At 38.4% G+C, this 23,808-nt stretch overlaps 1 protein-coding gene across 1 annotated transcript; it reads right to left on the bottom strand.

Moving 5' to 3' along the window:
* Nucleotides 1-2,010: 2,010 nt before the first annotated feature.
* Nucleotides 2,011-2,478, bottom strand: LOC117273640 (uncharacterized). Its single transcript, XM_033652828.2, has one exon. The coding sequence runs from the start codon at nucleotides 2,476-2,478 to the stop codon at nucleotides 2,011-2,013; it is 468 nt and encodes a 155-aa protein (XP_033508719.2).
* Nucleotides 2,479-23,808: the final 21,330 nt, after the last annotated feature.

The following is a 23,808-nucleotide window of genomic DNA, read 5'->3' as shown; positions in this document are numbered from 1 at the left end:
CTTCAATTAGCAAAGCCGACATTCAATTTGTACAGGCGCTCCGATTGATTAAGTTGATGATTTTCTATATACAGGACTTTAATTGATGAAGTCGACGGCTCGTTTCAAGATGCTTCAATTAGTGGAGCAGGCGATTTGCTATATACAAGTTTTTTTGTATCAACTGGCTGATTCCGAGATACCTGTAAAGGATTCAAAGATTAGCTTTAGATGTACCAGAAAAATTGAAGAGAATTAGGAAGAGAGATAATCTTAGGCAAGAGGTGGGTCCGTCATTTGCTGCAGTGTGGTCCTAGTGCTTCCTTACTCCTTGTTGACCCTGCACTCAAAATATATTCTTAGTGGGGGGGGGGGGAAGTTGGTTTGTGTTGACCACAGTGTTTGGTTTGCCCCAGCCATCGACGTGATTACGCCTCAAATTTCAGTAGATGGAACATTTTGAAAATAGTTTTTTAAGGCAAATGACATTGTTCCAGATTTTATATATATATATATAATATTGTCGTTAGAAAACATTTTGATTAAGCCAAATGTCGCCATTCCAGATTATGACATGTTACCAAAGATTCTCCACGCGTGAGCATATCCTCTTGAAACATTGTCATGTTGGTGTCGATCTTCTGTGATGTTTCTAACAACGCGACTGCTTCCTAATTTTAACTAATGCATTACAAGAATTTTCCTAAGGTTATGACCGAACCCTTTCAGGTTGCCTACGTATCCAAAATGGAATCAGTTCTGAACGTAGTTCGTAGATTGTGATAAAATAGGCTGAAGATGACCGAGCCTGATTCAGGCTTAGTTCGATTACAACAGATACAAAATGATGAGATTAAGAATGAAAATGGTCGAGTCTGACTCAGACAACCTATGTATCCAAATGGAATCAGGCCAGAACGTAGTTCAATTACAAAAGATGAGTGAATCCAATGAGGATTGCCTACGTATTCCTTTCTGAGGAAATCAAGTCGGCATAGTTCCTGAGCAACATACAAAAGTGATATTTAGTTTTTTTATTACAAGAAAAAAGGGGGGAGAGAAACCAAACCCTATATGGGTTGCCTACGTATCCCTCCGTGTGAAGTCAGGTTGAACGTAGTTCTGTTACAGCAAAAAAACTAACTTTATTTGTCTTCAAACATTGTATATCTTGATTATGTTTGAGTTGAAGGGCTTCGTGTTGACTCTTCCATCCATTTATTCAAAGATTAGAGCTCCACCAGACAGTGCTCGGTGAACCATGTAAGGACCTTTCCAATTTGGTGCGAATTTTCCTTTGGCTTCTTCTTGATGGGGAAAGATTTTCTTCAAAACCAATTGTCCCTGTGTGAATTGGCGAGGCTTCACTCTCTTGTTAAATGTGATGGTCATCCTATTGTGATATAGTTGACCATGTCATACTACATCCATTCTTTTCTCATCAATGAGCATGAGTTGTTCCTGTATGACTCGTATCCACTCTGTGTCGTCCAATTTTGCTTCTAGAATGACTCTTAAAGGCAGTATTTCGACCTCTACAGGTATCAAAGATTCAATGCCATAACAACATTTAAGGTGTTGCCCTAGTGGATGTTCTCATGGTAGTCTGATAACCCAGTAAAGCGAAAGGTAGTTTCTCAGGCCATTGTCTGTGATTATCTACTATCCTCCGTAAAATTCTCTTGATATTCTTGTTGGCTGCCTCGACTGTTCCATTTGTTTGTGGTCTGTAGGATGTGGAATTACGGTGAACAATTTTGAACTTCTCGCATATTACTCTCATGAAGTCACTATTGAGGTTAGCGGCATTGTCATTGATGATAGACTCCGGTATTCCAAATCTGCAGATGATGTTATTTCAGACATAATTTGTCACTACCTTCTTCGTGATGGCTTTGTAAGTAGACGACTCGACACATTTGGTGAAATAGTCGATAGCTACCAAGATGAAATGATGTTTGTTTGATGTGGCAGGCTCTATAGGTCCAATCACGTCCATGCCCCAAGCGGCGAATGGCCAGAGTGAAACCATTACGTTTGACTCATTCGGTGGAACCCGGCCCTGTGAATCTTGATCTGGTGACACTTTTGTACATAACAGATATTGTCACTTTCCATAGTCATCCAAAAGAATCTAGCTCTCAAGATCTTCTTGGCTAATATGAACCCACTCATGTGGGATCTGCATATTCCTGCATGTATTTCCTCCAATAATCTGGTTGCCTCAGCGGCGTCTACATATCTCAACAAACCTATGTCTGGGGTCTTTCTGTATAGGACTTCCTCGTTGAGGAAAAAGTGGTTTGCCAGCCTCCTAAGGGCTTGCTTTTGACCATTAGTAGTATTCTCTAGGTATTCTCTGGTTGCAAGGAATTTCTTGATGTCATGATACCATGGTTTACTATCTGGTTCTTCATCTACATGGAAGAAATAGGCAGGATGATCCTTAATCTCTACCTCGATAGGGTCGATGTAGTTCTTGTCTGGATGCTGAATCATAGATAATAGGGTTGCAAGGGCGCTATTTTTGGGTACTGGGGCAATGTTTGCCTACCATCTTGGATAATTGGTGACCCTTACCACATTCCCTTCTATCTGTTTGGTCACTTCTTCCATTATCCTCAAACTTAAATCAGGTTTGAATTTTGTGGGTTTCTACTTGACCGGCGGTCTGGTAGGATTGGTGGGCAGTCGATGCGAGACAATGTCAATACTTAATCCTGGCATGTCATCGTAGGACCATGCGAACACATCGATGTACTGTCGGAGGAGCTCAATCAGTTTTCCTTCTGCTCAGCTTCCAAATGAATGTTGATTCTGGTTTCTTTTACATCTTCTTCACTTCCAAGATTGACCACTTCTGTTTCTTCAAGGATGGTCTTTTTCTAACTCCCTGACTGCTCAATTTCCTGCGGGAGATTATAGGGCATCATACTCTCATCATACTCCTCATAATCTGGGTCATTATGCTCGACAATTTCATTACATGTCATAATCCCGAAACGCAGGCTTTTAGAACTTTGATTACTGAAAAAGGAAAGTTAAGTATAAATAAAGCGGTAAATAAAGTTGCAACATTTGAGAAAGTGATTCTTTTTATTTCATCAAAAGAGGAACTTCTTAAGCATTCAAAAGAGGCAAATGACAAAAAGGTACAAATACGGTCCAAGCCTCAATTGATCGTGCGCTTTTTAAAAGAAAACTTTTATAGTTCTAATACTACCAAGACTCTTGGTGAACCAAATATGGACTGGTGGTCCAATTTTGTAGCTCTTCCCCTTGTTCGGCATCCCAGATAGTCGGTGTCTTGATGTAAGTTCCTTAACGACATTCTTCAATCATATTCACGAACATCTTTCCCGTCCCTTCGATGATATCATCTTCGGGTGTTGAACTCTTCCCGGACTTGCAACATGCTCTGGCATAAAAACATTTTTCCCCGAGCTAATGGTATGAGCTTTCCCTTCCGGAGGCTGATATCCTATGTCGGCTCTTTCTTTATGCCCATTATGTTCAATTGGCTCTTTGATTTCATCCGGCCTTGGCCCTCAGCCTTGTTCCTGGTCTGTATCCATATTTCATCATCTCTCTCATATCCATCTTAGATCTATACGGAGACTGCATTCTCAAGTTTTGTTCAGTCTCCTCCATCTCGGTAGTATTCATGATTTCCACTGCATGGAAAGAAACTCCGTCTAGCCCTTCAATAAATGGAAGAGCATACTCCAAATAGGCGTAGTGTCCCCACTTTCCATGAACCACAACCTCCTGACATCCCCACTCAATTTTTATGCATTGGCGCAAAGTGGATGGCATATCCCCTGCCATATGTATCCAGGGCATGTCCAGCAGCAAGTTGTAGGAAGAGGAGATGTCCATTACTTGAAACAATATGGGGAATTTGACCGGCCCGATTTGCAAGGCCAAATAAATTTCTCCAATAACATCTTTTTGCGAACCATCAAAGGCTCTCACCCTTACGTGGCTTTCCTTGACTTCCTTCAAATGAATTCCTAACTCTCGTAGGGTGGAGAGCAGACAAATATTGACTCCTGACCCTCCATCGACCAACACTCAGGACACCACTTTGTCCCTACATTTGACTCTAATGTGAAGAGCCTTGTTGTGACTTATGCCTTTGACAGGAAGTTCGTCTCTTTTGAAAGTGATCATGTTTTCTTAGACCATTTTCTCAATTGTTGCGGCCAGCGTCTCATTGGTGGTGTTACTTGGTACACTTACCCCACTTAGTACATTCAACAAGGTGTCCTTATGAATGTCGGAACTCATTAATAGATCCATGATTGATATATGTGCTGGAGTTTTCTTACAGCTGCTCCTCCACAGAATACTCTTTGTTTGACATTCTCTTCCAGAACTCGCCGGCTTCTGGGTCTGTTATGTTCCTCCTTTGAATTTTCTCTCTTTCCGAGTACCCTCGATTGACATCTGCAGGAGAATAGAATCTCCCAGACCTAGTCATGCCATGGGCTGTGGTAGAGTTTGTCATTTTGGCCTTTCTCTTCTGTTGGTACGTCCATGGGACGGTTTTGTACTCCTGACCTTCCTCGCCATTTGTAGCAATGGCAGGTAGTCACTAATAGGTCTGAACGGTCACTGTAGGTCCCATTTGAACTATAATCATTGGAGCTCTTTGAGGAAGGTGCCTGGCGGCTTCTGCATTTCCTATAGTGACAATCATTCCCTTTAGGTCAGACTCTTCGTCCAACGTGATCATGTTAACTCCCTGGTTTCGGTGATTTGGCAGCAGATTGCGATTCATATTGGGCGGTGTCAGAGTGCACCGAATGGCTCCACTCTTGATTAGTGTTTCAATCTCATTTTTCAACTTAAAACAATATTCAGTATTATGCCCAGTTATATTCGAATGGTACACGTATCTTTTAGTGGCATCAAAATACTTGGAGAGGTATTCAGGAACCCTTCTTTCAACTGGCTGTATCAATCCGGCTCTTCTCAATCTCTCGAATAATTGAGCTAGAGGCTCAGTAATCGGAGTATAATTTCTAGGACCCCTCTCTTCAAAGTTGGGACGAGGGCGTGGTGCATAAGCAGGTCAGTTTTAATGAGTATTGGTTTGGACAGGAGCATATGGTCGTTGTGTGTTTTGGTTGTTATTTGCTCGAGAAGGATTGTATGGTGGTTGAGGGTGGTAATATGGCTGGGTGTTATAGACTGGAGCGTAAGTGGGTGGTGGTGAATGGTTGTTTGGGGAATAAGAAGTGCATATGTGATATGAGTTGGGTTGGTAGTAACGGACAACTGCTGAGACCTCCTCTTTCTTCTTGTTTCTGCTACTGATTGACCCTAATTGGATGGCCTTGCTATCCGCTTGTAGTGCTGCCATGAATTGCATTTTACCAAATTTATACCCTCTTCTAAGAAATATCACATCTTAACTAGCTCGGGGAATTTCTCTCCCATCATTCACTGTCGTCCAGCAAATATTGCGTCCTAGCGGCCTCTGACCTCCACTGACGGCTCTTCATTTGCCTTCTCAACATTTGCAACTGCTCAGCTACTGACTCTTCTTCCTTACGCCTGGCTTCCCTCTCCATCCTGATGTATTGGTCACCCTCATAAAGGAACCCTTACCGTGATAGGTGTTGTAAAGGAAGGTTTAGAAATGGCATATACGGGGGGAACGTACCGCTCATGGGCGGCAGCATGTGCCATAAGTATATGCTGGTTAGTGGTAAAAGTGACTCCGTCACGGGGAGGAGTATGAGTTACATTGGTGGTGACGGGTGGCTTTTGTGGTGTCTGAATTTACTATGGTACGTAGGGAGTGTGGATATAGGATTTGGTGTGTTTGCGGGGGTCACTGGAGGTATGACTTGAGTCGTAGGAGCTGAAGTTGGGGTGTTGTTGTTTTGGCGTGATGTGGAAGGAAAGTGGTCAGGGAGTGAATCCAAAGAAGGGAATCGAGGTGGTTGAGGAAGTATTGTCACGACCAGGTGCGCTAGTTCCCTGATATGTTGTACCTCCTCCCTTAAAAACTCCATTTCATATGCCATCCTGGCCACGTGTTGATCATTCTTGGTGTCGTCTTTTTCCCCTGATTGCCCCGGGCTATCGGCTATGACCAGAGCATGTTCAGTTAGATTTTCTACGGCTGAAAACTTTCCCTTTGATCTTAGATTGTATGGTGGTTCCGCCAGTTTCGGTCGACAAAACCCAACTTTCTTTTCTTTTTGGGGATAATAATAAAGCAAAAGAAAAATAAGAAGAAAGAAAAAAAGGAACGAGAGTCAGTTTCTTCATTTATACAAGCAGGAAGTCACACAGAGCAAATAATTCGTGCATTACAGCTAGCGTTTTTCCTAGAATTCGCAGGGACCTCTCATTGCCGGAGGTAGGCCTAATTCGCAGATATTTGACAGATATTTAGACTTGACACATTAAGATCTGAAGCAATTTTTTTTCATTGATAATTTGGACTGATACAAGTGGGAACAAGGATACATCAGTGTTTCATAGAACTGCATGGGCTTGGACAACTTGCCCTTTTGGAAAGTAAAAGAGAAAACTCAGGATAAAGGTACAAAGTGGGAAAGAAAGGGAAATCAACCAACTCTAATAACCACCCTCCCAGTTGTTTTCCATATCCTCTTCTTCTTCTAGCTCCTCCTACGGATCCTCCTCCGGGTCCTCCTCAAACTCCACCTCGTCATCAATGAATTCTGACTCCTCCTCTAGATCTTCTTCTGGCTCTATTTTGGACTCTATTTGGATGCACTCCACTACCCGATCATCGTCTTCAGCGGGTGGCAACATGTGGTCAATGGATCTTGGGACTACACGATGGTGAATTGAAGTGGTCACAAGGTAATGTGGCAGGATCTCATAGTAAATTTGCAAACCAGCCACCACGTCCTCTAACCAGGCTTTGCCCTCTCTGCTTGGCCGGGCCAACTCTTCTTCCTCGTTGATCCAGACGTAATACTCAGGAGTACACCACGAGTTTTGGCTCATAGGTGTTGTGACCAAGTCGTTCCACTCTTCTTGTAGCCTTCTTATCCTGGGAAGTAGAATCTGCCCATTGTACTCATCCTCGTATAGCGATGTCCTTGTCCACAGAGGCATATCTTGGATCATCTCGAACTGTCTGAGGAACCGCAGGGATGAGTATGGTTGAATACCTTCAAGTCCGATCAGCTCTATGAAGTATTTATGAGGAGTCCTCAAGATTTCCCTTCCACCTAACATGGGTAGCTTCCAGTTGATCCATTACCCACTCAGGTTGGTCAGCATTTCCTTCCACTCTTCTTGACCATATGGGGAGACCCAAAGTCTCATTCTTTCGTTGTGGTTGCGGATCATATTGCTGACACCCACAAAGTAGTTGATGATGGCCTCTCGCTGGAAGAAATGTTTAGTAGCCCAGATCTGAAGCAGCAAGTTACAACCTTTAAAGAAATCATACCCTTGTGCATATGTGGACAAAGTCCTCAGCATCTCACCTAACACCATCGGCTCCAAAGTAGCTTGAAGATTGCCGCGGAAGGTCACCGGAACCATAGGTAATAGGTTGATGTTAATCCAACCCCTTCGCTGCGGGAAGACCAATAGCTCCAACAATGCCGTTGAGAAAGTTATAGGCCTGAGACTCTCCCACGTCGCTTGGTCACATTGAAACTCCCCCTAATACCATTCATAGCTTTCACGGTGCCCAAATCTTTTGAACAGCTGGTTGAGGCTCACCCATCCGTCCTGGATACTTTTGAGACTCCTATTGTTGGTCAGGACTAAGGCATCCAAGAACCGGTAACCGGGCATAGTAACTGGAAATATTGGCTTCCTTTCATTGAATGGCAGCTCCATGAAACTTGTGACTTCTTCCAATGTCGTTACTAACCCACAATCGGTAAATTTGAACACTACCTTAGCTGGATCCCAAAATGCTATCAACAGGTGAGTGAGAACCTATCTACTTGGATATTCAGCAATGCGGTTAATATCCCCACGTGTGTCTGAACCTCATCTTCGTGCTCCCGACGAATATTCTTCCACCACTATTTCAACTTATGTGGTGCTCCTATTACCATGCTGATCTCAGGGTTTCGGTCTATTTCCATTGTTCTGAGGTGGGTAAAATAAAGTTGTTTGGGTAAGCGTTTACTTCGAATCTTTAAGTGTATTGTCAAGTTTGTTTGTCTTTCCACAGAAGTCATGTCGTTGGGTGCATGGCCCGTTGACATTAAGGTGGCTTTCCTAATAGTGCGTTGGTGCCAAGGACCGACTCACCTAATGTTTATGCAGTATGACCTATTTTACTAGATTAGAGTGTTTCCTACTTTTGAATTGGACTTAAGGCTGGGAGAATTTATGTCAGTACACGTGACAAAGCCATTCTTTGAAACTAGAGAGTTTTGAAAAGAAGGTTCATAAGGGTGTAAAAGTCAACCTTCGCATGCCGTTGTGGGTGATAGTGTACGGCCAAGACTCGATAGGAAGAAATATAATGAAAGTGTATATAAAGTAGTAACAGACAAAGGAATAGAGCTCTAAGCATGATAGTAGGCATAAAGAGCAACTAAACAGGAAAGCACGTAATTGCAATTTTATCCATGATAAAAGCAATGCACAAATAAATCTAGATGCCAAACTAGTCTAAGTCTGCCAAGGTCAGAACCTAAGTGAATATCCCCAGCAGAGTCGTCATGTTATTGCACCCTATTTTGTACTAGTCAAAACAAGATTCAACTTGTGGTTTCTCTGTTTTTGATGAAAGAGAGCTATCACCTAATATTTAAAGGTATACTAGGGTACCTTTTTAATTACTATGTCACATTTATTATTGTTCTACTAACCGGTAAAATTATGGGTAAGGGTTCTTGTTCTTCTAAGGGAAAGGTGGTAGGCACCCCTTAAAATCTACCTGGGGTAGCTCCATAGGACTTAGGCTAATTTTAAGGGATCAGTTATTTGTACTATGCTTAATTACTATTAAAGAGTATGGCTTACTGTATATCTAAGGGAGAGCATGATATTATTAAAAGGAACGTGAGACCCTTAAAAGGTTGTGAATTTATAAATGAGTCTATGTTGGTAGATATAGTTGAAAGAGTTTTGAAATATGTATGTAAATGGTCTATTTTTCATAAAACTTGTGAAAAGAGGTTAAGTTATGAAAAAGTTGATTTATGGGATAGGTGTTCATGTATTCCTAAAAGGTGTTTGTAAAAGTGACCCTAAGATATACCTTGGCTTTTAAAACTTTGAAGAAAAGCGGTCTTTTAAAAATCCTTTAGGGGCGACAGTACTTCACCTTTTTTGAAAATATCTGATTTACCTCGTGATAGAAAAGCTTACGATTCAGTTCTGATTCCCTTTTGAAAATGGGCCACTGTTTTTACTATGTCCTGGGCTTCAAAATCTTTTAAGAAAAGGAAAAGTGAGCGAGAATATATTAATGATATGAGCAAATTATAATTAGCAAGTTGAGGATTATTTACTAACTAATTCCTTTTAAATCTTATAGATTTAAAGCTTGACTATGTTTTATATGATATTAAAGCATGAAAATAAAGTATGTAATCTAATATATGAGTATTATATACATGACAACAAAGATGTGACAAAGCAACAATGCAGTAGATAGAAGGTAATGAAGCAGTAAGCTAGATTAAGGAAATAATAAATAATAACAAACGTATTGAGGGGAAGAGGACTGAACTCTGGTAATCTGGCGTCAAGAAGGCAGGCCCAACAGTAAAGAGATGCGGCTACAGCTGATTTGGACTCTCCAGAAAAATACAACAAGACTGAATTGGGCCTAAATTCCTTAGGAACTCAACAGGCTCAAATGATGTACATGTCCAAAATAAAAGAGAACATCATTAGATACATGCTCCATATTTTTCAGCATATTCGACCATGTATGAAATATATATAAACAAACGACTGGAACCAAATATAATAAAAATCAATAGTCTAACACTATGAGAATATGGTTGTCATACATGGCAAATAATTTACATTGAAAACCTTTCATCGTCATTAAACACTAAACCCTTAAGAACCAAAAGTGTCAATGAATTAAAGGCTAAGGTGGGAGTTCTAATCAAGGTCGATGCCACCTTTGAATCCCATGACACTTCAAAGTTCCCAAGGGACTCAAGGCTCAGGGCAATGCTTGTGCCAGGGAGAGCAGCCCAACCTAGAGTTCAACTCCACTCCTAAATACCCCTAACCACTAACAATAAATTTTCCTTATGGGTTTAAATGCCAATGAGGCCCTTTCAATGTAAACAAAATGCTATAGTATCACTTACCACAAAAGTATACTCTCCCTTCTAACAGAATAACATAAGAGCACATAAAACAGTTCTATATTTTTCTAACACTAGATGAACAACCCACATGTTAGGTAAAACTCAAGGTCAGACCTTCAAGCACACATAAGAGAGAAACATAAACTATATAACATATTGTTAAACATCAAAACATTGGGGAGAACACATTCAAAAGAAAAGGCAAAGAGCACTCAGTTTAAGCATGCAGCAACACAAGAATTACAGGCACTCCTGCCCTGGTAGACTAGTTATGAATCGATTAGCTTGCTACTAGCACATGCATGAATCAGTAACACTACTTGGAACTTTTAAAAGACATCAGTGAAGGTTCAGACAAACAGTTATAACTAACCAGTTTTACAGAAGTTATCAGATATATTAGAAACATGATCAAACTCTCAACATAACTTCAGGTTCATAGATTTGAACATGGAATCCCTAAGGGGCTCAACAAGATCACATTCCTAACAGTATTAACCTTAAACAAACCATCATGTTCAGATAGTATCAACAAAGAAGTTTTCATAAGATTTAGAGATCAAGTTCAGTTAAAATTTGCAATGAAGAAAGGATTGAGTACAGTTTAAGACAAGAACATGGAATCATAGAGTCAAACAGGGATACATGCAATATTCAGTCAGCTATACATATGCAGTTAGAGTGATGTTGCAATCTTATACAAACAGGAGAGCTTTGCATGTTACAGAATCAAGTTAAACATGTCATGAAGAGAGGGAGCCATAGACAAAGTAAGTATTATATCAAAACAAGTTTAATCAAGTATATAGCTTAAATTAGTATCTAGGTATGAAGTAATCACACTAAACTAAAAATTATCTTTTTGACTATAACAAGAATGACTGGCCTATATAATATGGAAGATACCTTGTTGATAACTAAATGTAAGCTCTACAAAGTCAACAGTAGCATCAAAAGAAATTTAAAAGAGAAAAGCACTACACAAAATAGGTTTTGACTTAAACATATAATTGATAGTTTTAACTAACATGAGACAACTAAGTTCATCTTAACAGCAAGTACCTAGTTAACTATAACAAACATGATTATGACTTATTTTATGAAGAAGAGGATAACTTAATCTTAATGGAATATATACAACAGAACTATTAGTATTTATGAAAAGAAGAAAGTTCAACTCAAACAAGACTGCTTCATACAGAGGAAATAAACAGTTATGTATAATCATGAGAATGCCACAGTGACAGCCTAGAAGTTGCCCTTAGAGTTGGCAGATATATGTATAGAGAAGAAAAGCATCTAAACACTTAGATTTTTATGCTATAGTTGAATGGTGGATGACATGAACTTATGAACTTTCAAGTTTATCTCAGTTAGGATTATCAAACAACAAACTCGGCCACAACACAAATAGAATGCAGGGAAAAAATTTGTAGAGGTAAAAATCATAGCAGAATCATCAATGATAAAACTATGAAGTTTAGGTAAACATGAGCAGTTATTTAATGCATATTAAGGGAATTTAATCATGTAGACTACTAGGATTCAGATATAAGAGTTGTTACAGTCATACAACAGACTAGTCGACATCAGTTTTAGGATAGTCAGAAACATGACAAACAATCATAGCCAATAACACCTTATCATGAACATGGAAATAACATTTTGTATATCAATGATAACATCACAAACAACTATAATTAACATGAGACAATGAGATGTTCATAGCACTCTAATAAGATGATCAAAAGACAGAAGTTAGGAATGTACTGACCTGTTCGTGAGCAGTAGACTAAACAAGAATCTCTCTTAGTTTCTTAAGACCCTAAGGCTTCAAGCTCGAAGCAGCGAAAGTACTCAGAAATGAAAGAACGGGAATCAGTACGAAACCTTGGGTTTCTAAGATCTCCAAATTACTCTTAGATATTGTTAGGTTATTTTTTTCTCAATGTTAGATCGTGGTAGATGAGAACATTAAAGGCCCCTTTTATAGTACCATTTAAGGCCCTTAAGGTTTCGCAGATTCAAAATAATAATGGAAAGTGACGCATGGTAGGTGATGATTGCAAGATTGAGTGAAATCAGAAAGAAAGCAAAGGGGAAAACAGGGTCGAGTTTACCTGAGCGCGAGGGTCGACTGTTGAAGGCTTTGGACCAGTAGTTAAAACCCTAATGTCCAAAAGTCACTTAGTTTGACCTCTGGACATCGAATCCTCATGATGAACTCTGAGATGACTCCATGCATGCTCCGATTTGAAGGAACACGAAGGAAAATCAGGGATTTAATGTTGCATTCTTGAGTCTAGGGTTTCAGGATTTGGGTGTTTTGAATTTGAATGATGAAACAGGAAATAGCCGGTTGGATTCGAGGATTTTAGAAGGCAAATGGTGGTTTCAGGCTCTACCTTTGACTTATGAGAGCAAATCAGATGATTTCTCTTTTGAGCTTAGGGTTTCAGATTAGGGGCCTTGAACTTGTGTGATGAAAGAGGAAATTATATACGGGATTCATGGTGTAGCGGGGACAGAAGAGATGTTTTACAGTGGTTTCAAGTGACCTTGCACAAATTTGTGCAAGGTTCTGAGAATGATGTTTGACTGAGATGAGATAAAAGAGAGAAGAAAGGGAAACGAGGGCAACTGAGTAAAAGAAGAAATGATTAGTGTTTGGGGGGATAGGGTACGTCTCTAGGATTAAAGACGAGAGATTGAATGGGAGCCGTTGGATTTGTTGATCAACGACTCTGATTATTTTGGTAATTAAAAATTTAGAAATAATTTAAGTGGAAAAAATCGATGGTCGTTGGATTACTTTGATCGGACAGTTGAGATTAGATCTCTAGGTGTTTAAATTAAAGAGAAACGGAGATCAATTATGAGTTGTTGATCTGAGAAACAGACGGCTCAGATTCGTTGTGTTTCTTGTGCGAGTGGTGAGGGAGGGTGACGTGGCCTGGATTGCCACATTGGAATGGAGATGGGTATTTGGACCGGGTATTCCGTTTGGGCCTTAGCAATTGGGCTGAAAATAATTTGAAGAATAGTCATTTTACAATTGATTGAGCATTGCAATTGTAGCCCTTTTGTGTTTAATTCTTTTTTGAATTTAATTTAAATAAACTTAAATTTTCAATAAATGTGGTAAACATTATAATTACTATATATACTACTAATTATTTTAATTAATTATTTATAAAAATACTTTATTTTCCTAAATTGCAACACTAATTTCAAATTTTACATAATAGTCTAATTAACTAGAAATTAAAGAGTAATTCATTAAATTAATCATAGAACCTATGTAATGTATAAATAAGAAATATTTTAATAGTATTAAGATAGTAAGTATATTTGTAATTACATAATGTTAATACTACGCGATTAAGTTTAAAAACTAATACTTAATTAATTTGTAAAAAAATACGTATTTGTTACTAGAAAACACTTTAAAAATATTTATTGTAAATTATTAAGTATAAGTAAATCAATTTAAAAAGGGAGGGTCAAAATTGGCTATCAACAGTAATAAACCAAATAGAAAATATAAATATAACGGTAACGAACCAAGTAGCAAACATAGATGAGATAGTAATAAATTAGGTAGGAAACATAAATGTAAAAGTAACTAACCAAGTAGAAATATAGATGTGATAGGAACAAACAAGATAGGAGAGCATGTAGGAGCAACCAAGGTAGAACACATTATATATCTAAGAAATGAATAAACATAACATAATGTCCAACTCCCATCCACTCTGCACAGAGAGAATCAATGTGTCAATTTTATATCAAACCGCAAGAAAATATCCATCGTGTTGTAATGACGCAGCCGGTGATTTATGCATTTAAGATATTGATGTTTTATATTTTAATACCACACAAGAGGGGGGTTGATTTGTGTGGTGCCCAATTTTCGTGTGCACTGGATTATCGAAGGTCCTAGTTCTTCTATGCGTTCCTTACACTACAGTTGCGAAATAAATAATGCAGAAAGTAAAGAACACAAGGATTTTTACGTGGAAAATACTCGGTTCAAAAGGTAAAAAAATCACGACCTACTTCCTAGTAAGATTTTTCTCAAAACTTCACTACAACTCTGAGCCATACAACAATGTTGACAAAACTCTTGTAAACCTAAGGATTACCTCTAACCCTTGTAGCAACCAACCACGGGCTGTTGCGACAGCTTCAAGTTAACTCTAACTTGAAAGATACAACTCGAGTTTACAACTTCTTGCAAACCTAAGGATTAACTCTAACCCTTGTAGCAACACACCACATACTGTTACGACTACTTCAAGTTAACTCTAACTTGAATGATACACCTCAGGTACCCAGTACAATTGTTTTCTAAGAAAGCTGAAATGTACAATTCAAAACACCTACTACACTTTGAACTAGAAATAAAGAAAGACACATAAACCACTTTATGGAACTGGTTCTTCAATCTGGTTCATGTAGCTTCAGGATCACACTCTTGAATCTCATAGGAATTGCTCACAAAATGTCTTGCTATTTTGCTCTCAATTATGCTTTTACTTCAATACATGTGTGTCACCTGTAAAAGAGAACAATACTGATATATATGGAGTTAGTAAACAAAGGGTGACTAGAAGTCTAATACTTTACTCTTCCTTGGTGGAAGAGTTTTAGTTAACTTCAATCTCTAACTCTTTTTGTATCTAGGATAGAGTTCTCTTCAAGTAAGGAGTCTTTCTCCTTATCATTTATGCAACTTTTTTGTTTAGAGAATATCATAAATAACCACTTATACTTATCCCTTTCACGCACATGCCTTTTTCTTGATTCTGTCTGTCACCTGTGTACATTGTCTATGGACCTGGTTCATGCATATGTTCCTTTGTCAATTATCAAAACCAAAACTGCTCAATTCAACAAATTCCCCATTTTTTTATGATGACAAACTCTATGCTTTTCAAAAGCATGGAACCTGTTTCAACTTAGCTCAACATCAAACATAATGTTAGAACACTTTCCATTTAAAGCCACAAATCATCAAGGACCAGGTCCATTAGGTTTTAAACATCACAGTCCAAAGCAAAAGCATACCTCATATTCCCCCTTTTGACATTATCGAAAAGTTGCATAGTTATGTTAAGTGACCAGATTTTAACATATATCACTCATGGTCACTAGGGCTACTTCAAATGTAATCATGGATTCAATTTTTTCTTTTCAATCGAAGGATATTAGCCATCTAAGAAATATCAACAAACAATTAGAGCAAAAGCAGTGGATTTCATTGATAAGATCCTACCACAAAGCATAAAAAGAAATAAAAACATAAAACCACGAGTAAAAAATAGAAAATATCCCACTTGGGTATTAAAAAGGACTGGTTACTACTGGTCTAGGAAGGGTTTAAGATTGGGAAAGACCAGGTTCTTGGTTCTTAGTATGAAGCAGTTTTAGCATATCTTGAAAATTTTCATCAATTTTCTCCCTTTTTTTTTAACTCAGCCTTGAGAGAATCGCTCTCAACTTCTACTTCAGCAAGCCTTTTCTACAGCTTCTCAATCTTAAGATCCTTCACTGTTTTCTTCCACTATCTGAGCCTTTTTTTCTCCTTTAGATAGACCTAGTTCTTTTAGACACAGCTGAGCCCTTTTCCTCAGCCTCTGTTTCTTGAGAATTCTTTTGAGAAGTCTTTCTCTTTTTGGCACTAGATGTTGGTACTTCCACATCCTCATCTTTATCTTCAAGAACCAGGTTTATCTCCTCAATATCGACCACCCTACTTGGTTACCAGCCTTTTTTTTTTTTCCAAGCAAATTTCTTAGCACTCTCAGATAAGGCCTTTTTGGCATTGGCCTCACTCTACTTCTTCTGGCTCCATATAGTTCTTTATCTTATGGGAGGAGTTGCTACTGGGATAGAAGGAGCACTCTTTCACTTTGTGCCACCCATGCCCTTCCCTACAGCCTTTCCAGCTTTGCTCTTCATCTTTTAATTGTAACTATCAGACACATTTTGCAGCAGAGCATGACTCTTGTCTATTTTATCATGAGAAGGAACTGGTTCATGCAACCTTTTCGTTAACCTAACCAGCCCATCTGCTGCATTTCTATCACCAGAACCATCATCTATCTCTTGTGATTCTATCACCATACTTTCATTCATAGTCTCCTCATTGTCATTAATCTTTTCACTCCAGACCACCATTGCACCTATCTCCTTATGTAATCCATATCCAATGGGTGAATCAAATCTACTCACTTGTTCTTCCACCATTCCCCTCGCATCAGCCTCAACATCCTCGTTTTTTTTTATTTTTTATTTTTATTTTTACCACCAATGTCTTCAATAAGAACATTTCCCTTTTCAATACCAGCCATAGACCCAAACAAAACAAATCGATTCTCATGATTTTCAGCAATTTCAAAACCAAACTCAGATGTAGGAAACTTAGAGGTTACCTGTTCAGTTCAGATAAAACTGGTTCTTCCCCCTCAGTCGCATACCAGAAAGAATTATCGGAATTTTGTGGTTTTTCTGCTATACTGGCTTGTAACTTCTCATTCAATTTCTTGACTTGTTCTTTGCTTGCTACTATTTTACGTGCAATCATTTTGATATGCTTTTTCTTGGGGGTTTGGATGGTTGAAAGTGTGGGTGAAGGTTCTTTGGGTGGTGAGGAAGGGTTTTTAGAGTTTTTGGGATTCTCATGGGTATTTTCCATTTGATCAGTTCATAAACTTGAGAGAAATAGAGAGAGTTTTGAGGTTTTGGAGATTTTGATCTTTCAAAACAAATTGAGATAAGAGGGTAAGGCCAGATCAATTTAAATAGGGAAATGGTTGAGTGTGTAACAACAACTTTTTAGAGGTTCGAAGTCTTTTTATCTTGGGAGTTACAGTTTGAAGAGACGTCGGACTCTTTCCCAAAAATCTTAGCAAGTATGGCGCATGGGTTTAGGGATGAAACTGGTTCATATGTAACTGATTGGTTCAAAAGGATTTTGGGATAAAGTGGGACTCTTTTCAAATCATGATCAATATGTAGTTATTTCAAATTATGCGGATTGTAGAATACATACCTTATAAGCTCGATGAACCAGGTTCTTCACTGAAAGTTTTTTTGTGTAAGAATAATATTTTCCAAGAAAATAAGAGTAATATCGTTAGACATTAGTGAGACATTTTAGCACATAACACAAGTGTATACTAATAAAAGTATGAGACAGAGCAATCTCTAATCTAATTATTCAAAAAAATCACTAATTATCTGACCAATCATTGAGTTAGAACCGGTATCTTTTAGGTGTTCCTAATCATACCTAATTCTAACATATTTTTTCAAAGTGATCTCTACTCAAAGATTTGGTGAGGATTTCAGCTATTTGCTTATCAGTAGCACAAAATTCCACAGTGATCAAACCCTTCTCAAAGTTTTCCCTAAATATATGATGCCTAACATATATGTGCTTAGTTCTTTTGTGATGAACGGGGTTCTTGGTCATACTAATTGCATTAGTGTTATCACAGAAGATAGGGATACAACCTACATCAATTCTAAAGTCCATTAATTTATGCTTAATCTACAACACTTGAGCACAACATGAGGCAGCAGTCACATACTCAGCTTCATCAATAGACAAAACCATAGAGTTTTGTTTTTTTGTGTGGCCCAAAACACAAGACATGAGCCAAGAAAGTGTGCCATACCTGAAGTACTCTTTCTATCCACAATAAAACCTGTATAATCAGCATTAGAATATCCTACTAAATCAAAATTACTACCTTTTGGATACCACAAGCAAAGATCAATTGTGCCCTTTAAGTATCTCAAGATCCTCTTGACAGCTTTCAAGTGAGACGCCTTTGGATTTGCCTAAAAACTGGTACAAAGGCCTACAATTTTCTGATCAATAGATGAACCAGGTTCAACCAAATCCAATTTCGTGGATATTGTAATAGGAGTGTCAATTTTTTGGATGTCCTTTCCTGGTTTTGTTCCTGAGGAATAGGTTCATGGACAGGTTCCCTCGAGGTTTGAGGATCAGTTCCCCCTATCAGGTTACCCTAGGTGGAAGGACCTGTTTTATCTCATGTTCCTTCCTGTGCTGCAGCTTCAGGCTGGACTGTGGTTTCACCATTTGAATTTCTTATCAGCCCAATCTCTTCATTATCTTCCTACCTCTCACAAAAAATGTTATTCATAAAAAACGACATATACACTTTCTTCTACACACATAGTTCTTTTATTGTATATCATATATGCTTTCCTATGTGAAGAATACTCCTTTATCACTTATGGGATCAAACTTTCCTATGGAGTCTTTTCCATTACTATGAATAAATCACTTGCGTCCAAATGTCCTAAGATAGATTATATTTGGCCTTTTCCCTTTAAGTAACTCATAGGGAGTTTTCTTAACAAGAGGTCTAGTCATGCACCTATTTATGATGTAGCATGTAGTATTAACGGCTTCTACCCAGAATCTATTAGGCAACTTACTACCAATTAACATGGTTCTAGCCATTTCCTCCAAAGTCCTATTCTTTCTTCCAACTAATCCATTTTGTCGTGGGGTTCTAGGAGCAGAAAAATTATGATCTATGTCATGCTCATCACAAAACTCAGAAAACTTAGCATTCTCGAATCTAGTACCATGATCAGACCTAATTGATGCAAGTTGATTACCTAGTTGTTTTTGAGTTTTTCTAACAAATAAAGTGAACATGTCAAAGACTTCATCTTTACATGTTAAATATAGTGTCCAATTAAATGTATAGTAATCATCAACAAGCACCACAACATATCTCTTACAACCTTTGCTCATTGTCCTCATTGGTCCACACAGATCTATATGGACCAGTTGCATCGACCTGTTAGTACTCACAATTTTCTTGCTTTTGAAAGAAGATCTTACCTGCTTCCCACTTGCACAAGCCTCACAAATATTCTCTTCCTTGAACTTAATGTCCAAGTTCTTGGAGACTAGTTTATTGACTTGACTTAGACTAGCATGTTTAAGTCTCTTATGCCAAAGGAGGGGATCATTATCCATGACACTCAAGCAAGTGAGTTCATTTTCTGAAAGTGAGGACAGATGCACCACATATATATTGTTCACTCTTTTTCCTGCAAAACTACTTTGTTAATGGTAAGATTAATCACAAAATATTTTGTAGAGGTGACAGCTACCATGTTTTCTCTATCACACAGTTATGAGATACTTATCAAGTTGTATTTCAATCCATTTATCAGGTAGACATTCTCAATTGAGTGAGAATCTGATTTTCTTACCTTCCCAACTCCAATAATCTTTTCTTTCTCTCTATTTCCAAATGAGACTGCCACGACCCAAAATTCACTAGTAGTGATGGCACCTAACACAACCCGCTAGGTAAGCCAACTAACATCTATCCAGTTTTAAAAATATTTAACAGGACAATTTAATCAAAAGAAATTATCTAAATCTTATACATTTCTCAAGGACTGGTAGTACAAATCATGAGCTTCTAAGAATAGAGTTTACAAAGCTGATATGAAGTAAATACATCTTCTGTTTGAAAGGTATATAAACAGAGTTTATAAATCTAAGGCTACCATGAACAAGAGACAACTACAACAGGGACGCAGGTACACCTTCAAATCCAGCTCCCATCGAACACAGCAATAATAGCAGCCAACATCTGCACGCAATGTGCAGAAGTGTAATATCAGTACAACTGACCCTATGTACTGGTAAGTAACAAACCTAACCTTAGGTTGAAAGTAGTGACGAGCAGGAACATAGGCCAGGTCCAACACCAATAGCCAACGACAGTTCATAACAACGTAAAGCAATTAAGTAAAGAAGTAACTCAAAGATAAAATGCTCAGCCTTTTCATAGTTTTTCGAAAATAGTTCTGATTTTCAAGTATATCAGTGAAAACCCAACACTTTTACCGAAATCATCAAAAATATACTAGTAAGTTTGAAAAGTGTGAGTTTTCCCAAAAATCCTTTCAACAGTAAATATGATGTTTCATTTTCTCTCCAGATAGCAAGTGTAAAGTACCTCTCGATGCCCATATGTCAATATATGTGAGAAGTCACGAATGATGTGATACCGTATAACATGAGAAAAATGCATCTCTATGCATGTATGTCATGTGCATGTCGAATGCGATGCGACTCAGTGATAGAACCATATGCACACTCTCAGAGTATCAATTCACTCAATCCTCCCGGTCAGTCAGTCCTCACAGTCACTCAGTCCTCCCAAGCACTCGACACTCAGTATTCGACACTTGGCACTCGGTACTCGGCACTCGGGACTCGCACTCAGTAGGTACATGCGCTCACTGGGGGTGTGTACAGACTTTGGAAGAGCTCCTATAGCCCAAGCGCAAAATCATGCCAATCATGGCATAAATCAATGAAACATGTTGCGGCGTGCAGTCCAATCCCATAAATATCCTCACAATCAGTCCCTCAGCCTCACTCAGTCATTAATCTCTCCAGTATCGCTCTCTCGGGATCACAATGTCATAAAACTACACCGAATATGATGATGTGATGTATCAATAAATAACAGCAGAGACTGAGATATGATATGCATATGAATGCGTATGACTGAGTATATAAAATAATGAAAGGACTCAATAGAAAAGATGACCTCAGTGGGTCCCAACAAGATAAGCATGTAGCCTAGATATAATGTCTAACATGGATCACAGCTCAAGTACATAGAAATTTCATGATTACAGGTAAGGTCAGGTAACTACACAGTACCACAAAAGTTACGAAGTCACAATTCACACGGTGCACTCCCAGACACCCGTCACCTAGCATGTGCGTCACCTCAACACCGATCACATAGCACAAAATTTGGGGTTTCATACCCTCAACACTAACTTTAGAAGAGTTACTTACCTCGAACAAGCCAATTCCAATACCGAGCAAGCCAAGCGATGCTCCAAAAATACCATCTCGCGTGTTCTGACCATCGAACGGCTCGAAACTAACCAAAAACAACTCAAATACATCAAACAATGCTAAAGGAACCAATCCCAATCGAAAAAGGTCGAATCTTTAATCAAAAGTCCAAAATCGGCCAAAACGTCAAACCAAGGACTGCACCTCGAAACCCAAAAAAACTCACAAAATCCGATAACTCATTCAGTTATGAGTCCAACCATACTAATTTTATCCAATTCCGACCCTGAATCGATGTTCAAAACTCAATTACTCACTTCAGAAAGATTTTGATAAAAATTCCCAATTCTCCAATCAAAATATGGATTAATTCAAAAATAAACTTCTATGATCATATTAAAATACAAAATTGTAGTTAAATACTGATCCCCATGAAAAGACGAAAAGAACGCCGTAAAAATCACCTCTTTCGGAGCTCTAGAATTCAAGATATGCTCAAAATACCAAAAGAATGCAATCTGATTTTTTTATACACAGGAATTTTCGCTTTTGCGATAAAAACCCCGCACCTGTGCATTTCCAGCTGTCATTTCCGCTTTTGCGGACCATTTTCCCCCCGTGGGGCCGCAAATGCAAACCCAACTTCGCATCTGCGAAAACACCAGCACCAACTCTCTTCTCCGACACTAAAATGAGCATAACTCCCTCATACGATGTCCAAATTCGACGATTCTTTTTGTTATGGATCCCTAATTACGATACAGATCTAATTTTTCAATCAAAACAGAAACTGGAGCTTATTTATTAATGTGGTACCATTTGTGATTGAAGAAACGACGTCGAAACATAAAAAATGAGCGCAACACAACTCAAGCCTATCTGAAACTCACTCGAGCCCCTCGGCACCCGGTTCGAACATACCAACAAGTCCCATATCATAACACGGACCTACTCGAGGCCTCAAAACACATATAAAATATCGAAATGATGAATCACACCTCAATTCGAAATCAATGAACATCAAACTTCAAACTTCCACAACCGATGCCGAAACCTATCAAATCACGTCCGATTGACCTCAAATTTTGCACACAAGTCACATTTGACCTTACGGAACTGCTCCAACTTTCGGAATCAAAATCCGACCCCGATATCAAAAAGTCCACTCCCGATCAAACTTTTCAAAATTCCAACTTTCGCCATTTCAAGCCAAATTCTACTACGGACCTCCAAATCACAATCTGGACGCGCTCCAAAGTCCAAAATCACCCAACGGAGCTAACAGAACTATCAAAATTCCAATTCGAGATCAAATACTAAAAAGTCAAACTTGGTCAAACCTTTCTAATTTAAAGCTTCTAGCTGAGAATCATTCTTCCAAATAAATTTTGAATAACCTGAAAACCAAAACAGGCGATTCACATAAGTCATAATACATCATACGGAGATACTTATGCCCTCAAACAACTGAGCAGAAAGCAAATACACAAAACGACCGATCGGGCCATTACAGAGACATTACCTCCTTTAAAAGTGACAAGTGAAAGGAACATTTTTCTTATTTCCTGTCATGTGTTTTGAGCAACCTCTTTTCATACACCATTTTTGGATGCTCTCTCTCACTTTGACCTGCAAAAGAAAATCAGAGGTTAGTCTTAGAAACCTAAACTAGTCTAGGTCCCTTTCTATGGTCAAATGGATAAATTAATTTTTTCTTTGCCCAACTTGGCAGCCTATTCTTCCCTAGAATAAAATTTTTGTTCCTTAGACTTGATTTTTCTTTTGCTACACATTCACTCCTATAGTGTCTGGTGTTATCACAATGAGTGCTAATCTTATTCTCAGGAAGTGTTAAGTACTTATTTTTGGGATACCATTTGGGTGCAGAGTTTCAAAAGCCAAGTCCCTTTCTATTGCTATTATGGTGTTCTTGTAGACATGAAAGTGCAACGGAGGGCCTATTCCATTTACGTGTTCTATATAGCTCATGATTAACCTTATTCAAGTCCTCTTTCAAGGTTCTTACTAGTTCATACTTTCATATAGCTCATCTTTCACCTTTCAAAATCCTTTTCTAGTGAGAGTTGTGTGTCACTAGCTATTTCTTTACCTTCTCCTAACTTCAATTTTAGATTTTCAGATCTAAGTTTTAGAGTAGATGTGTCAAGTGCAAGAACCTGGTTCTTTAACACAACATTTTCAGTTTCACAAGCCCTAAGTTCTAGGTTTTTGCACTTTGCTTTCAAATGACACACTCCTTCGACAAATGTCCTTTTTCAGAACTTATACTCTTAGATTCATAAATTAAAGGAATTTAATTTTATCCTTTAGGTCCAAAAAACATATCTTGGATTCTTCATCAGGTTCATCTTCAGATTCTTTAATTGCTATAAGAGCTCATTCAGTATCAGCATCATCATCAATGTCCTTATCTGAACTGTCTTCCCAAGCAACAACCATTGCTTTGGATGGCTTTTTGTTATATTTCTTCTTAACATGAACTTGTCCCTTCTTTCTATTTCTTCTTTTAGATCTCTCCTTTTACCACATGACTTCCCATATAGGAAAGTTTTTGATCATGTGGTTCTTTTTACCACATTTTAAGCATTCATCGGTCATCATATCTTCTCCTCCCCTTCCACA

This window comes from Nicotiana tomentosiformis, chromosome 12 (assembly GCF_000390325.3).
Source record: "Nicotiana tomentosiformis chromosome 12, ASM39032v3, whole genome shotgun sequence".
In the NCBI taxonomy this organism is placed as follows: domain Eukaryota; kingdom Viridiplantae; phylum Streptophyta; class Magnoliopsida; order Solanales; family Solanaceae; genus Nicotiana; species Nicotiana tomentosiformis.
Note: the sequence above shows the minus strand (reverse complement) of the source record. Positions and strands in the feature narration are given on the sequence as shown.